This window comes from Eptesicus fuscus, chromosome 22 (assembly GCF_027574615.1).
Source record: "Eptesicus fuscus isolate TK198812 chromosome 22, DD_ASM_mEF_20220401, whole genome shotgun sequence".
NCBI lineage: Eukaryota > Metazoa > Chordata > Mammalia > Chiroptera > Vespertilionidae > Eptesicus > Eptesicus fuscus.
The window spans coordinates 30,836,319-30,853,364 of record NC_072494.1 but is presented as its reverse complement, the minus strand read 5'-3'; the positions used below and the strand labels follow the sequence as shown (position 1 = coordinate 30,853,364).

The following is a 17,046-nucleotide window of genomic DNA, read 5'->3' as shown; positions in this document are numbered from 1 at the left end:
GCGTAAGCAGAGAGCTGTGAGTACAAGCCAGGCTGCCAGGTCCAAGCCTTCAAATCTTCACTCTTTGTACAGCCTGAATTACCTCCCATGGCATGTGACATACATCATCATGTCTCATGCAACCTCATGCGATGGGAAAGCTGGCACTTTCCTTATTTTACAAATTGGAAATAAAGCCAGAAGGTAAATGGTTTTGCTCACAGTCATATTGCAGATGACAAAATAACACCTTAAATCCAAGCCAACTTTCCTAATTCAATGTTTTTCTTCTATTGTCTACCAGCTCTTGATTGACTACTGCTTTTGCATAGGACCTCTGAATGATGACAACATGCCATCCTGTCATCTTATGAAAACCGGCTTCTGGTGAAGGCAGCATCTCCCATGTGGACCTTCTCCAGGACTTCACAATTCAAGCCCCAAACTAGCCACACTGGCCAGAGCCTGTCTCCCTTGAAGAATAACTACTCCAGACCCCAAGCCACACCTACATACATTCAGAAAGAAGCAGGACCAAACCACAGAATACCCTGCAACTTTTCTGAGTCAAGTGACAGTCACTATGGAAAGTGGTTTTTGCTAGAGTGGACCAGAGACCATAATATGTCGCTCTAAGTTCTTAAGTGCTGTTCTCTGCTGCACCTCACTCTTAGCTCGTGTTTTTGCCTTATGAATCACTGAATAAACAGAACCAGATAGAAACTTCTGTGTCTTCCAATGTTCACAAATCTACAAACTGGCCTCCACTCTCAACCACCTCCCTCCCTCCTGTTCCAACAGAGAAAAGCCCACCGCCTACCAAAACCCAGTTTCTCCCTTGTGCCCTGAACTCCCCTTCCTCAAGTGCTTTACATCCCCACCCCATGATGCCCTCTCGTTCCATTCCATCAACGTTTGTGGTACCAGGAGAGAGAGTGGCATTAAGGCAGCCTTAATGCCACTCTCTCTCTCCTGGTACCACAAAGATATGCAGCTCAGATCTCCCTCCAAGAAAACCTCTAGAACTAATCCGTCAGGGAGTTCTGCTGCTTGTGCCACCAAATACATATAACTCAGGACCCTGTCACTATTCTCCAACTTTACTTCAACTCATTCTGGTACACCTTCCCTCCTCACTGCAGCACGGCAGCAGCTTCCCAACCTCTCCTTCCTCAAATTCATTACCAAACAGCAACTTGTGTCAATCATTCACTTCCCTGATCAGAACCCTCCAGTTCATTACATTGAACTTCAAATAAGATCTACATTCCTGCTGTGACCTACTAGCCCCTGTCTATCTTTCCCAACTTCACCCAAAAGCCCTTCACCCTCTCACCAACCACGCCACCCCACTGGCTTTCTGCACAAATACCAACGCTCTTTCCCCCACCTTGGAGCAGCGCAAAATGGCCCTCCCCTGCATGAATGGGTTCTTGTCAAGCTTTAGGTCTTGGCGTATCTCCTCCCTAGAGGATTTCCTGGCCACCCTGTCTTCTCTCCCACCTCACTTCCTCTGTTACATTCTATCATATCACCAGGTCTGTTCCCTTCATAGCGTTCATCAGGGTTTATAATAATACATGTATCTGGGGTTTTTTTCTCTTGTGTAGAGATGTCGCTCCCACTAGATTGTAAGCTCCATGAAGGCAGGGTGTTTGTCTTCTCACCACCACATAGTACGCAGTCCTTAGCACAGTGCCTGGCACATAGTAAGTGCCTAACAAAAGCCACTTGAATAAATGAATGACTGACGGAACAAATAAAGCCAAAGAGGAGGCTATAAAATAAGACCCAAATAATAATATGCTTCTTCTTTTTAAAATATTTTATTTATTTTTTACAGAGAGGAAGGGAGAGGGAAAGAGAGTTAGAAACATCGATGAGAGAGAAACATCTATCAGCTGCCTCCTGCATACCCTCTACTGGGGATGTGCCCACAACCAAGGTACATGCCCTTGACCGGAATCAAACCTGGGACCCTTCAGTCCGAAGGCCAACGCTCTATCCACTGAGCCAAACTGGTTAGGGCTAATATTCTTCTTGACAAAAATATAATATTAAGGATATTCTTAGAACACTATAATAACCATGAGAAACAAGAATGGTATATCTTAAAGCCATATTCCAGTGATATGCACTGTCATAAAGAAATAAAAATAAAAACCAGAGTCCCCATATATCTCTTAACATCATGAATGTTTCCAGCAGATGCCCTTCCCCAGGTATTATGATAGGGTTATCACTTAGTTAGTGCTTACTGTATGCCCTATCCTGAGCTAGTAAGCCCTTTACATACATTTAATCCTCACAATTCTATGAGGCACATACTATTATCATTCATCTGTTACAATGAAGAAACTGAGGCTTGGGGAAGCAATGTAACTTGTCCAAGGCCACAAAAGCTTTGAATGGTACAGCCAGTGGTGAAAACTTTGTCAAGTTTAATGCCAGCACCAATGCTTTTAACTCCCTATGCTCCCATGCCAGGTTCTGGGCTGAGCACTTTATATGCAAAATACAATTGAATCCTCATAAAAACCATGTGAAGTAGATACTGGTGTTTATTTTACAGATAAGAAAAATGACTCAAGGAAGGCTAAGTTGCCCAAAACCACAAACCTAATTAAGTGGTGAAGCTGAGATAAACCCAAATTTGATTCGAAAGCCCATAATCTAAACAAGCACTAACCAATGGAGATATCATGTAAGCCACAAACATGAGTCACATATGTCATTTCAAATTTTCTAGTAGCCACATAAAAAAGTAAGAGGATAAAGATGAATTTAATTTTATCAATATCTTAACCCAATAATGTAACCCAACACAGTCAAAATATTATCACTTCAACATGTAATCAATATATAAATCAGTGAGATATTCTACATTCCTCTTTGCGTGCTAACTTGGAAATCCTATGTGTACACCGTAACTTACTCCTCAATTCAGAGCAGCCACATCTCAATTGCTCAACAGTCACATGCAGCCATAGCGCCCCGTACTGAACAGCACAAGTCTGAACCGCGATGTTATTCTGCACCATAGACTATCCTGAACAGACTTACACAAATGTAGGAGTTCCTTTCTAAAGTAGATTTGGAATGAATGAACCAACTACCCACACACCAGACAACAAACTGTGGATTAAAAAATGTGAACCACACACATGTGTGCACATGTAGATGTAAGATGGGGAGGTGGGAGAAGGGAAGACATGTTGAAAAACAAAGGGATGGCTGGGGGAAGCATTTGAGAGGAGGCTGCAAACACAGTAAGTCAATCAAGATACAGCTCTTGCAGGCCAAATGTGGCTTCATAACTAACCAATCTGGAGCAAGGCAAGGTCTCCATGCCTCAATTTCCTCACCTGAAAAATGAAGACAATACTATTTATACCAGATAAGTACTGGGAAGGTCAAATAAGAAAACAGGTATAGATATGTGCACGTATATGTATAAATCTATACATTTTTCTTATAAATGGTTAAGCAGTATCCAAACACCAGTATTTGAGGCAAGTAAAGAAAAATATTGGTTCAAAAGGTTCTTGATGAGAATCAGGAAGGCTCCAGCAATAGTTCATGGAATACATCATTTTTACTTAACAGTTTTGGCTTGCTCAAGGATCAAGTACCAAAAATGACAGAACTGAAATGTCCTGAAAAGAAAGAAAGACTAATAAAGTTCATTTCTTTGATAGAGAGAAAAAAAAAAAGACAAATTAGCTTCAGGGACCCATCAATTCTATGGACTCTCAAGTGCTTTAATAACAACAGCCATGAACTCTTAAACACCAAAAGTTACCCACAAAGATCCAAAAATCCCAGAGTTTAGAACAGAAGAGAGATGTGCAAACAAACTACTAAAATACAATGCAGCAAGTGCTGAGCAATGCCTAGATAAAAATACTTTGAGCAGAGAAAAAGAGACAATTAATTGACTCAGGTAGTCAGGAAAGGCTTCGATGTAAAATGCTTGTCAAGATCTCTCTTGAAGGATGGCCCACAGACAGACAGCAAAACTCAGGCAGACAGTGTACAGGGCTTGGGCATGTTGGGGGGGGCGGTGGTGGTGCAAGAGCTCAGTGTGGGAGAAGCTTTGTGTGGGAGAAGCCTGGTGTGTGTTGTTGTGTTTTAGGGGCATCAAGAGAGGTCAAAGTTGAGAAATGATGCTCAATATAAGGAAAGGGGCAGGCAAGTCTTCATATGCCCTTTAAGCAAAGGCAAGAATTTGAAGTAAGGGAGGTTCATAACCATTGCTCTGTGTGAAGGCGTCAGTGTGGAAGAAGGACCAGAAGAGGCAAGTCTGGAAGCAGAGGGAGGCCTGCTACAGGGATGCTGCAGGACTCCAGGAAGCAGAGGGTGTCGGCTTGAACTGGGAGCAGCACGGGGCAAAGTTGTGGGCAAACTCTAATGTCTCCCTGGGCTGAAGACCTGGCCAATCCACCACGGCCAGGTCGGGCCCTAACAAGGGTCAGAAGAGCCAGCAGCCTCCAGATCACGGTCTCATGTGGATTTTCAGCCGTTATCGCTCTGGACAATGGCAACAGAAGGACCCAGAGTCACACAAAGAGAATTTCCTCTTTGAGAGTGGCCTCTGGGTACTCACCACTTCACCCACCAAACAGGCTCCGCTGATCATTTCAGGGCACAGATACGTGCCACAAACACCTCCATCACCATCATCCACAACTACCTCAGACACCTGCTCTCTGTGGTCAAGAGAAACCTTACCCCTTAAATGCCTTTCTCCCGGCACAATCCCTCCCTCTACACCTATATGTACATCTCTTTCCCTTTTCCCAAGTACAGCTTCAAAAACCTCCCCTGTTTAGAAACAATGTGGGTTTTTATGACTACCAAGTGAGGACAAACTCAGTCCCCACCAGGAAAAGCATATTCAAGAAAAGGAGGGAGCTCGACGTTAAAGAGGCCGAGAATGACATTCTAGTCACAAAGGAAAGCCTGATTTGGGGTTGCAGACGTCTCGAGCTAAACAATTGCTTAATTCCTGTCATACACATCCTTCTCCATAAATCAGGCAGGCTCTATTTTTAGCACTTTTTCCATGATGCACTTGTTCTTTAATGGCAGAGATAAAGGCAGCGGGAAACAAAGTATTAACCCGTATACTTTATGTCACAGTCGAGTACCAACACACGAGACCTTTACAAATAAAAGCACATATTGAAATGCAATTGGGCGACAATGCTGGTTTCTTCCTGTTCCACTGGGAAATACGTCAGTTGTATTCTTTCCCCTTTTTATTTTGAAATCTTCAGCTATATTTTTAAAATTCAAGTATTGAGAATTAGTGATGAGGTTGTCATGGAAACATTGCCATCATCATCAAATCAGCTACAAAGAGTTGTCCATTATCCATGACCCAGGCAAACAACTTTCATGGGGGGGAGGAAGGGGTTAACGTGAAAGGAAATCAATATTGATTGAGGACCTACTAGGTGTGAGGCACTGAACTAGGTGCTTGCTTCCTTCTTCCTTCAGTCATTCGGTAAACATTTATCAAGCACCTACTAAGTGCTAGCAGTGTGTTCAATGGTACGGCTGTAGAAGAGGCAAGAGGGACACTGCTTCTGCCTTCATGGACCTCCTTCATCCATTGGAGGATGCAAACAATAACAGCATCTCCAGAGGCATGAGTGCTCAACGAGGGATTTGTACACAAAAAGAGGCTTCTGACAGGAAGGCCCAACTGGCCTAGGTGGGGCCGCCGAGGTTGCTGGAAGGCCTTGCAGGGGAGCTGTGATGTCTATGTTGAGACTTGAAGAATGGGTAGGAACCTGCCCAGCCAAGAGAAGGAGCGAAAGCTTGCAGGCAGAGGAAGGGCATGTTCCAAGGCTTGGGGGCCAGAGAGGGTTGGACGAGCCGAGTGCTACCTGGCTGACACTGAGAGTGAGCAGAAAGCTGTGGGGGAGGATGGGAAGGAGAGCTGGATCTGGTAAGTCACGAAGCAAATTTTAAATGGACCCAAAGAAACAATAAGATGACATTAAAGGATTTTTCAGCAGGGAGTAATGAGAGGAGGCTTGTCTTTTAAAGCCCCACAAACCCTCACAGCAGTCCTTCAGGGTAGGTAGGAACGCTCTTTCACGAGGATGAAGAAAGATGAGTGAAGCTAAGTAACTTATTCAAAGTCACACAGCTGGAATGCAGTGCTGATTTGGAGGAGGATTCGGGTCAGTCTGACTCCAAATCTCCTTCTCTTCCCACTACATCATCATGTCTCTAAAGAAACAAACACACACAAAACGCTGCAGAAAATCCTCAGACCTCATTTTAGCTGATCATTTATCATGTGCTTATCAAAGTCAAGTGTAGAGTTGATCCCTGGCATCATTGAACATTTGAGTTCTCTCCTGCCTGGCTGGGGTAAACAAAGTTTATTAAAATACAACAGACACCTACACACAATGGCCCTCCTAGAAATAAAACCAAGACCCTCCCCCCACAAGACCCCAGCCCTCAGATGAGAGAGGGATGGTCAGAAGGAACACCATGGCCCCAAGTGCAGGTGAAGCGACCAGGCACAGGCTGGGCTTCAGGGCTGGAAGGCGACAGGAAGGCCATTAGTCCAGCCCTCTCCCCACGCCCACCTTCACCGTACCATCAAGTGGCCATCCAGAACCCTCCAGTAATGACCTACTACTACTAGCACAGCCTATTCCTTATTGACACAGTCCTGAGTATTTCAAAAGTCTCTTTATAAGAGGCAACATCAACTCGAAACCCAGGTACATGGGGCAGAAGGTCCTGTTGTCAAGTTACTTTCCAAAGCAAGAGAATGCCAGGAGGGTAGAACTGTCACCTTTCCCTAAGTCTGAAAAGTCCAGTCAAGTCAACACCCAAAAAGCAAAAATTGTAGGGCAGGAAACATCAAGGCATGGAGAGCCTATTTCTAGGGCAAAGGGCAACAACTTGGTTCACATACATCCCCGCCTGTGGGACCAGGAAGCCAGAAGCCCTGACACAGACAGCCTGAACATAGGGACCCAGCTTCCGCTCTCCTTCAGCTGACAGTGCGCCTGCTCATCTCCTGGGAATTCAGGGAGCAGGCCCGGCTGTGCACGTGTTCACCAAGCAACTTCAGACCCTGCGTGTGTCCACTGCCTGTGGAGGTGGCAGGCTCAGCGCCACCTCGTGCTCCTCACGCACGTCCCACTGCAGGTGGCTGTGGCAGCACCTTGTGCAGGTCAGGGAGGCAGGGAGGCAGGGAGGCAGGGAGGCAGGGAGGCCTCCTCTGCAATTATCCCATCAAGTCCTTGTGCAGTTCATAAAAAATAGATGTTCTGTACAAGTTAATTAAAATGTTCAAACCTAAGACTGAGTAAAACCATTGACAGCCCTGAATATTGGCAATGGTGAGAGAAGGAAGCGGCACCTAGGATTAGACAGGCAGTGTCCGTTCGTACAACCTCACTGTGCAAACTCTGGCAGTTTCTACCCAGTTTTAATCCTGCCTCCTGTTTTAATCCCACTTCCAGTGATCTCTCATTTTCACACTAGCACAAGCATTTAGAGAGCTAACAGTCATCCAAGTGTCCTAAGCAAATATGGTAAGCTGTCCATTTACAGCAAATACACTGCGATGCTGTTTAAAGTTTAAAACAAATGTTTAGAAAGAAAGTTTAAGAAAAATTAAAGTTCAAAGCCTCAGGTTCCAGGAACATTATAGGAAATCAGTAAGAGCTAAAACCAAAGAGCTCAGGAGTGTTTCAGAAGAAGGGGTTATCGGAAGAAGGTATGTGCTGTAGGGGCTGGGAGGGGAACCCCATGCTCCTGCTAGGGTGACAAAGGGCTGCCCTGATAAAGAAACACTGAATAGAAAAGTTCCACCCCATATCTCAGAGATGTGAAAAGGAAACTAGCCATCTGTCTGAAACTTTGGGCAGAAAAGGGATTGTCTGCAAGAAATCAGAACCCCAAGTCTGTGCCATATATGAGTGTGAAGCCCAAGACATACTGTTCACATGGTTGGATTGAAACCATTACAGGACCAGGGGAAACCTTATAGTATGTGATCTGGGCAAACTCAACCACGGCATCCACATGCCTCAGCCATAGGAGAACCAAAGCGCTCACACCAAAAACCCCAGTTACAAATGAACTCACCACAAGAAGAGAGTGAACACCAAGAAAGAGGATTTAAAGTATGTCCATATTGTGTGTCTGGATTTTTAAGCAGCTTTATTCATACAGCTAAAGCCTGGAAACACCCAACTGTCATTTAATGGGTGAATGGTTAAACGAACTGTGGTATATCCACACAATAGAAAAAGGAACAAATCATTGCTACATGCACCTGGGTGGGTCTTAAGGACATTACACTGGAGAAAGCTAATCACAAGAGGTTCAGTCTATGTCATTCTATTATATAACATTCTCAAAATACCAAAATTACAGAGATCAAGAACAAACGAATGGTTTCCAGGGGATAGGGAAAGGATGTGGATGTGACTATAAAGGGGTTACTAGTATATAACAGAGATCCTTGGTGGTGATGGAACAGGTCTGGATTTTGGTGGTAGTGGTGGCTATCCAAAGCTATACATGAAATAAAATTGCATAGAACTACACACACATCAACACAAATGAGTGCATATAAAAACTGATGAAATCTGAATATGGTCTTTAGTTTACTTAGTAATATCCTACACATGTCAGTTTCCTAGTTTTGATATCCTATTATAATAAAGAGGTAATATGCAAATAGTCATTACGCCGTGACAGTAATGACCGATCAGCAGGAGGGCGGGGCAGCGAGCTACAGTGCAGCAGAGAGCTACTCGCACACGGATTCGTGCGCAGGGCCACTAGTAGTACTATAGTTATGTAAGATGTTACCATTGAGGGAAGCTAGGTGAAGGGTGCAGGACACTCTGTACTAGTTTTGCAACTTTCTGTGAGTCTATAATTATTGCAAAATAAAACGCTTTCAAAAATAAATGTCAGCTGTAAAATGCAAGCTGTAAAATATCGGTGTGATATACTTTGTGTAAATACATTAAAAACCCAATCACACTCTATGTTTTACAGATAAATACGTAAGCAATAAAAATATTAAAAATTCAGTAGCAAGCAGACATACAACTTCAGTATGGTGATTATTTCTGGGAATAACTTCTAAAAGGACCTAAACATTACCTGTAATATTTAAATTTCTTAAAAAGAATCTGAAGTGAGAAACTAACATTTACTATCTAGATGGTATAAGTAAATAAATTTTGGTCAAATTACTCTCTACTATTCTGAAAGCTTGAAATATTTTTAAATTAAAACCAAAACTATACATACAACTCCTTGTTTGTATTCACTACAGCATTCTCTGTAAGTACCGAAGATTAGTAACAACCTGAATATGCATCCACAGGGGAGAGCTAAACAGGTTTGGATATAGTCATGCAACAGAATACAAAGCAACCATTAAAAAGAATAAAGGGGCAGTGTGGCTCAGTGGTTGAGCACTGACCCATGAACCAAGAGGTCCCAGTTCAATTCCTCATGAGGGCACATGCCAGATTGCAGGCCCAGTTCCCAGTAGGGCCATGCAGGAAGCAGCCGATCAAATGATTCTCTCTCATCATTGATGTTTCCATCTCTCTCCCTCTCCCTTCCTCTCTCTGAAATCAATAAAAACATATTTTTAAAAGGAAGAATAAAAGGGATATGTGCTCTTAGGGAAATATCCCAAATATTACAGTAAGTGGGGAGAAAAGCAAATTAGAAAATAATATGTATAGTATGACTCACATTTTCATTTCAAAAAATTGATAGAAATCCTATATACAAATATTTGTAATAAAACACATGCTCTGATTTTAAAAAAAGTTACTTCTAAGAAACAGTAAGCTTTCACTTTCTACTTTATATACCTCTATGCTTTAAAATCTGATAAAGAATCTGTTTTGTCTGGGAGAGGCCACGCGCCCTTGGGTCCGGGTGAGGCCATGTGTCCCTGGATCCGGGTGAGGCCTCGCGCACCTAGGTCTGGGTGAGGCCACGCACCCCTGGGTCTGGGAGAGGCCACGCGCCCCTGGGTCCGGGTGAGGCCATGTGTCCCTGGATCCGGGTGAGGCCTCGCGCACCTAGGTCCGGGTGAGGCCACGTGCCCCTGGGTCTGGGAGAGGCCGCGCGCCCCTGGGTCCGGGTGAGGCCATGTGTCCCTGGATCCGGGTGAGGCCTTGCGCGCCTAGGCCTGGGTGAGGCCACGTGCCCCTGGGTCTGGGAGAGGCCACGCGCCCCCGGGTCCGGGTGAGGCCATGTGTCCCTGGATCCGGGTGAGGCCTTGCGCGCCTAGATCCGGGTGAGGCCACACGCCCCTGGGTCTGGGAGAGGCCGCGTGCCCCTGGGTCCGGGTGAGGCCATGTGTCCCTGGATCCGGGTGAGGCCTCGCGCACCTAGGTCCGGGTGAGGCCACGTGCCCCTGGGTCTGGGAGAGGCCACGCGCCCCTGGGTCTGGGTGAGGCCACGTGTCCCTGGATCCGGGTGAGGCCACGCGCCCCTGGGTCTGGGAGAGGCCACGCGCCCCTGGACCCGGATGAGGCTGGGTCCCTGGGCCCGGGTGAGGCCATGTGCCCCTGGGTCTGTGTGAGGCCTTGCGCCCCTGGGTACGGGTGGAGCCGGATCCTGGGTCCGGGTGAGGCCGTGTGCCCCGGGATCCATCCGGGTGAGGCTGGGTCCCGGGCCCGGGTGAGGCTGCGCGCCCCTTGGGTCTGGGTGAGGCCACGTGCCCCTTAGTCCGGGTGAAGCCATGCCCCTGGGTCCAGCCGAGACCAAACCAGAGGGAGTCGGACCTCTGTTACCACCATTTGTCCACCATCCAGAGCTGAGGGGTCAGTGCTGACATGTACACATAAGGAACTGGTGGACATTGAAATTGGGTCTCAAAAGAACTGTTGGTCCAGAAAGAAACTCACTACAGACTGATTCATTTGCCTGTCAGCATAACTATTATTGCTCGTCTCACATTCAGTTCTTATAAGTATATATCTAGTGATATATGATCTCGCTCATCTAGGGGAAATGATGAACAACATAGACTGATGAACAAGAACAGAACCAGAAACAAGGAGGCATCGATCGGACTATCGGGCCTCAGAGGGAGGATAGGGGAGGGTGGGGGGAGGGGGAGAGTTCAACCAAAGGACTTGTGTGCATGCATATGAGCCTATCCAACGGTTAAGTTCAACAGGGGGTTGGGGCATGCGTGGGGAGGGGGGTGGGATGGGAATGGGGGGGATGAGGACAAATATGTGACACCTTAATCAATAAAGAAATTGAAAAAAAAAAAAAGAATCTGTTTTATTTCTGAAACTTGAGGAAATTTTTCTAAAGGGATATAAAGAACCAGGAGTCAAAATCTAATGTTATTGCGCATTTACTATATGCCAACATATTTGTACTCAGAATCTTCCTTATGCCTCATTAATCTCATGGGTACACGTTCGCATTTGAACTTATACTACCTTCCTTTGGAGAGAAGGAAGAGGAGGAAACAGAAGCTCTAAGATGTGAAATGACTTGCCCCAAATCACACAGCTAAATACGTTGCCAAATGAGTTGAAACCTGTACCGCTGCCTCCGTCCATTACTCCTGTCATCCAAATGAGAAACAGAAGCACACGGGGCAGCTACCAGATCTTATAATGAGTTGGTGAGTATCAGGAGCACTTACACCCCTGGCATGGTGGAATGGATGTGCCTGCCCTCTAGCCACAAGTGCATACGTCAGGTTATATCTTGACCTGGCTCCTTCACACGGGAGAAGTGAGAGGGTGTGACAGAAAAGGTGGCTTGCCTCCACGTCTTGCCCACAGCTGCTCCCTGGAGAGAGCGACTGGCACTAGAGTCGTCCCAGGCAGACCAAACCCCAGCAGGGCCACTCCTGCATGAAGGCCACACACAGAGTGGATCGTACACCGGCCACAACTTCCTCCCTACCAAGGCAGAAGGAGTGACAGTGACGAGGTGGTGGCACTCGGAGCTGTGCCCTCTCAGATTCCGCTCCCAGAAAGGGTTCTCTGCCCAGCTGCAGGTGTGCAGTTAGCTGACGGACTCCTGTTAGCTTCCTAAGGACAGAAGCCTGAGCTTTCCAGGGAAGCACCTACCAATAGCTGGGCAAGGAGGTGGCTGAGTCCCGGGACAGGACTCCTCTCGCTGGCGTCTCTGCTGCAGAGGGCCCTGTGGGGATGGCACGGCCTCTCTCAGATCTGCACGGTGGCCTGATGCTTCCCTGACCCTAGACTGCCTCCTTCCCTATTCTTTCATAGATATGTGAAATGCACAGCCCAGGGGCGCAGGATCACTGCAGTAGCTAATCACAGGACTACAGATGTTTCTTCTCCCCCACACCTTACCACCACCTCACTGAGGGCCTCTTTGCCCATTTCTTTTACCCAGTCCAGCTTTCAACAAAGAGTTGCAAGGCATACTCACAGGCAAAAAAACACACACACAAGAGACAGAGCTGGCAACAGAACCAGACCCAGACATTCAGGGATGTTGGAATTATCTGACCAGGAATTTAAAAAATTATGGCTAATAGACTAAGGGCTCTCATGGAAAAAGTAACGCATTAAACCAGGTAGATAATGTAAGCAGAGAAATGGAAATTCAAAGGAAGAACCAAAAACACTGTAACCAAAATGAAGAATGACTTGAAGGAGCTCATTAGGAGACTGAACACAGCTAAGGAAAAATATCTCTGAGTTTGAGGCTATGTCAAATAGAAACCTTCAAAACTGAAGCGCAAAGAGAAAAAGGACTCCCCCAAAAATAGAACAGAATGTGCAAGCACTGTGGGACAACTGCAAAAGGAGTTCAGATATAGGTAATGAGAATATGAGAGGGAGGAGTGAGAAACAGAAAAAAAAAACATTTGAAGCAATAGTAATAGAGAATTTCTCTAAATTCATGCCAGACACAAAACTATAACGCTGGGAAGCTCAGAGGACACCTAGCCTGATAAATGACCAAAACAAACACACACACACACACACACACACACACACATACACACACACATACATACACACACATACACACACACACACACACACACACACACACACACCAAAAACAAACAAACACACAAACAAGAGACAGGAGAGAGAAATTAGGAATATTTTGTTATAAGGTATTTGCAGCACAGTGTTATTTGAAAATAGACCTGGATTAGTTGTAAATGTATATTGCAAACTCTAGGACAACCACTAAAAAAAAAAAAGCAAGAAAAGAAGTATAACTGATGTGCTAAGAAAGGAGTGAAAATAGGATCATATAAAATGCTTAATTAAAACTACAAAAGGCAGAAAAAGAGTGAAAGATAAAATAGGAACAAACAGAAAAGAGCTAATATGGTAAATATTAATCCAACTATCTCAATAATCACTTTAAGCATCAATAGTCTAAATGTGCCAATCACACCAGAGATTGTAAAAGTGGATTAAAAAATGAGACAATTATATCCTATCCTATATAATAAAAGGCCAGCGACCATAATGGCATAATGACCAGAACAACTGATGGGCCAGTCGCTATGAGGTGCATTGACCACCTCTCAGTCCCTCCCCACAGCCCGCAGGCTCCGATCACTGGATGGCCAACGGGGAACCACGGGGAACTGGGGTGGGTGGCAGCGGGGTGGGACTGGGGACTTGCAAGCAGGCGGAAGGCAGACCTCTTGGTCCCTCCTCCTGGCCCGCAGGCTCCGATTGCTGGATGGCCAACGAGGAACCATGGGGAACCAGAGTGAGTGGTGGCGGGGTGGGACTGGGGACTGGTGAGCAGGCAGAAGATGGCTCTAACTGCAGGCTAGGCCTAGGACCCTACCACACACAATTTTGTGCGCTGGGCCTCTAGTGTTTTTATAAGAAACCCACTTGAAATATAAATACACATATAGATTAAAAATAAAAGGATGAAGAAATATATACCATGCTAACACTAATCAAAAGAAAGCTAGAGCACTGGCCGGTATTGCTAAGTGGTTAGAGCATCAGCCCATGCACCAAAGAGTGGCGGGTTCAATTTCTGGTCAAAGGCACATACCTGATCCCCAGCCCCAGTCCAGGTGCATGCAGCAGGCAACCAATCAATGTGTCTCTCTCACATTTATGTTTCTTTCTTTCTCTCTCTCTCTCTCTCTCTCTCTCTCTCTCTCTCTCTCTCTCTCTCTCTTACACTCCCTCCATCCCTTCCACTTCTCTCTAAAAAAAACCCACAAACCTTGGGTATAGATTAACAAAAAAAAAAAGAAAGAAAGAAGAAAGAAAGAAAGAAAGAAAGAAAGAAAGAAAGAAAGAAAGAAAGCTAAAGTAGCCATATTAATTTCTGACAGACCAAACTTCAAAGCAAGAACAGTTATCAGGGATTGTGAAGGGCATTACATAATGAAAAAGAGGTCGATTTTTAAGAAGACATAACAATCCTTAATGGTAATGCACCAAACAACAGAGCATCAAAATCCCGTGGCAAAACTGATAGAACCATACGGAGAAATAGATGAACCCACTATTAGAGTTGGAGACCTGAACACCCCTCTATCAGAAATGGACAGAACCAGCAGGCAGAAAATCAGTAAGGATCTATATAACACCATCAGTCACCTGGATATACCTGACAACAGCAGCAGAATACACTTTCTTCTCAGCTCACCTGCAACATTCACCATGCTAGACTACATTCTGGGCCATCAAACACACCTTCACAAATTTAAAAGAGTAAAAATTACACAATGTCTGCTCTCAGACCACAATGAAATTAAACTAGAAGTCAATAACAGAAAGATAACTGTAAAATCCAAAAATACTTGGACAACACACTTTTAAATAACACATGGGATCAAAGAAATCTCAAGACACATTTAAAAATATTTTGAAGCAAATGAAAATGAAAACACAACTTATCAAAATTTGTGGCCTGCAGTGAAAGCAGCGGTTAGAAGGAAATCTATAGCACTGAATGCATATATTAGAAAAGAAGAAAGATCAAAAATCGATCATCTAAGTTCCCACCTTAGGAAACTAGAAAAAAAAAAACCACAGCCAATTAAATCCAAAGTAGGCAGAAGAAAAGAAATAATAAAAATTAGAGAAGAAATCAATAAAATTCAAAACAAGAAACCATTAGAGAAAATCAACAAAATCAAAAGCTGGTTCTTTGGAAAGATCCATAAAATTGGCAAGCCTCTAGCCAAGTTAACTAAAATTTACTAGCCCCTGGGATGTGACCCAGATGTCTGCCTCACATTGCCAAGTAATGAGCAATTTCTTATGCTAGACAGGTAGACAAAAGCACTAACATCCTTTCCTTTTTTTCATCCATTTGATCAGTTAAAAAACACTTACTACTGATGAGCATGTACTATGTGCCAGGCACTGTTTTAAGCGCTTAGGACATATTAGTGGACAATAAACACAATAAATAAGTAAACTGTATAGTACATTAGAGGGTATTAAGTGGAGAAAACTACAGAGCAGGTTGAGTTATATTTTTTATTTTGTTATGAATGTTTATATAAAACATATACCTGTGTATACACTGAGTGGCCAGATTATTATGATCTCTGGACGCATAATAATCTGGCCACTCAGTGTATATCCTATATAATAAAAGGCTAATATGCAAATTGTCCCCTCGACCAGGAGCTCGACCAGCAGGCAGGCCGGCCAACTGCCCATGTCCCCTCCCCCTGGCCAGGCTGGCTGGACCCCACCTATGCACGAATTCATGCACCAGACCTCTAATACACACACACACACACACACACACACACACACACACACACACACACTGAGTGGCCAGATTATTATGCGTTCAGAGATCATAATAATCTGGCCACTCAGTGTATATGCTAAGCTCTCTTATCCCCTCATCATCTAACATAATTAACATTATAGTTAAGTTTTTTAAGTATTTAAATTACATGATACCAAAAAGTGTGAATATCACCCAAGGACTTGTCCCAGCAAAAGGGAGAATACCATCCTGGCTAGTGAGACCATACGTGGTTTTATTTTCTTTTGCTTCCTGTATCTTTTTTTCCTTTGATCGTATATATTGTTCAAATAAAAATATATATATTTATGGTCTACAGGTACAACCCCCTTTCATATATATAGCACTTCTAGCTCCCTAGCTCCTTCCCTACTCCTTCAAAAAAGTGAATTGACACGTGTAAGCTCAAGCAACTTGGAACAGAGCTGTCTGCAGTCCCTATTACATATGGGAGTTTGGTCCCTTACCCAAAGTCATACATCGTGGTATGCAGCCCAGCCAGGTCGAGAGTCTTGGGATCCTGAAGGTCCCCTCGAAGCCAGCACACTCGCTGTGCACCATTTCCTCAGCCCCTGGGCCCCACAGAGGTGAAGTGTAAGATGAGCTGACCCTCGCCCTTACCTCAGCCAGGCGGGAGTGCTTGTGCACGTTCTCGCCTTTCTGCACGCTGGGAGCCAGCTGCTGCAGGACACCCCTGCTGCTTGTCAGCGCTCTGGTCAGCCGAGCAAACTTCCCCCAGCCTGGAGCATGCGGAAGAGAAAAGAGACAAGTTCAGCCACGTCCTGAAGGTACACGGAGACTCACACCACAAGTTACACTGTCAGAAGCAGACACCTCAGGTCTTCCTGAGCTCCCTCCCCATCGTCACAATGAAGCCTTGCTGCTCAGGAAAGCACGTAGAGATGCTCAAATCTGTGCAGCTTTCCCCTGCACTCTCACTGTACCCTCATTATAACTCTGTGACTTAGGTAGGGCAAGTTTTAGTACCTGTTCACAAAAGGGAAACTGAGGCACAGAGTGCCTAGACAACTAGAAAGAGTCTAGAACCCAGATCTCTCCAATCTGGCCCAAGGCTTTCCGGCCAGACACTAGAGGCAATCATGATTCTTCTCTGACCGTGTGACTGAGCTCAACCCCCGCATCTGATCTAGCAGAGACCCAGCTCACCCCGGGTTTCAAATGGACAAGCTGTCCATCAGCCATTCCATGCATTACATTCTCCAAAACCAGGAGAATAAAAAATGAATTTAATCCATGGGTAAGTGGGGGGAAAGC

The 17,046-nt window shown here is 45.0% G+C and overlaps 1 protein-coding gene across 2 annotated transcripts in view; it reads right to left on the bottom strand.

The window, feature by feature from the left end:
- The window catches only part of KCNH1 (potassium voltage-gated channel subfamily H member 1), a 264,356-nt gene that overhangs the window by 210,514 nt on the left and 36,796 nt on the right, over nucleotides 1-17,046 (bottom strand). For both annotated transcript variants that reach the window (XM_008145998.3, XM_008145999.3), the window contains exon 5: nucleotides 16,393-16,511. In XM_008145998.3, the coding sequence (XP_008144220.2) occupies nucleotides 16,393-16,511 (119 nt within the window). The remainder of the gene's footprint in view (nucleotides 1-16,392; nucleotides 16,512-17,046) is intronic.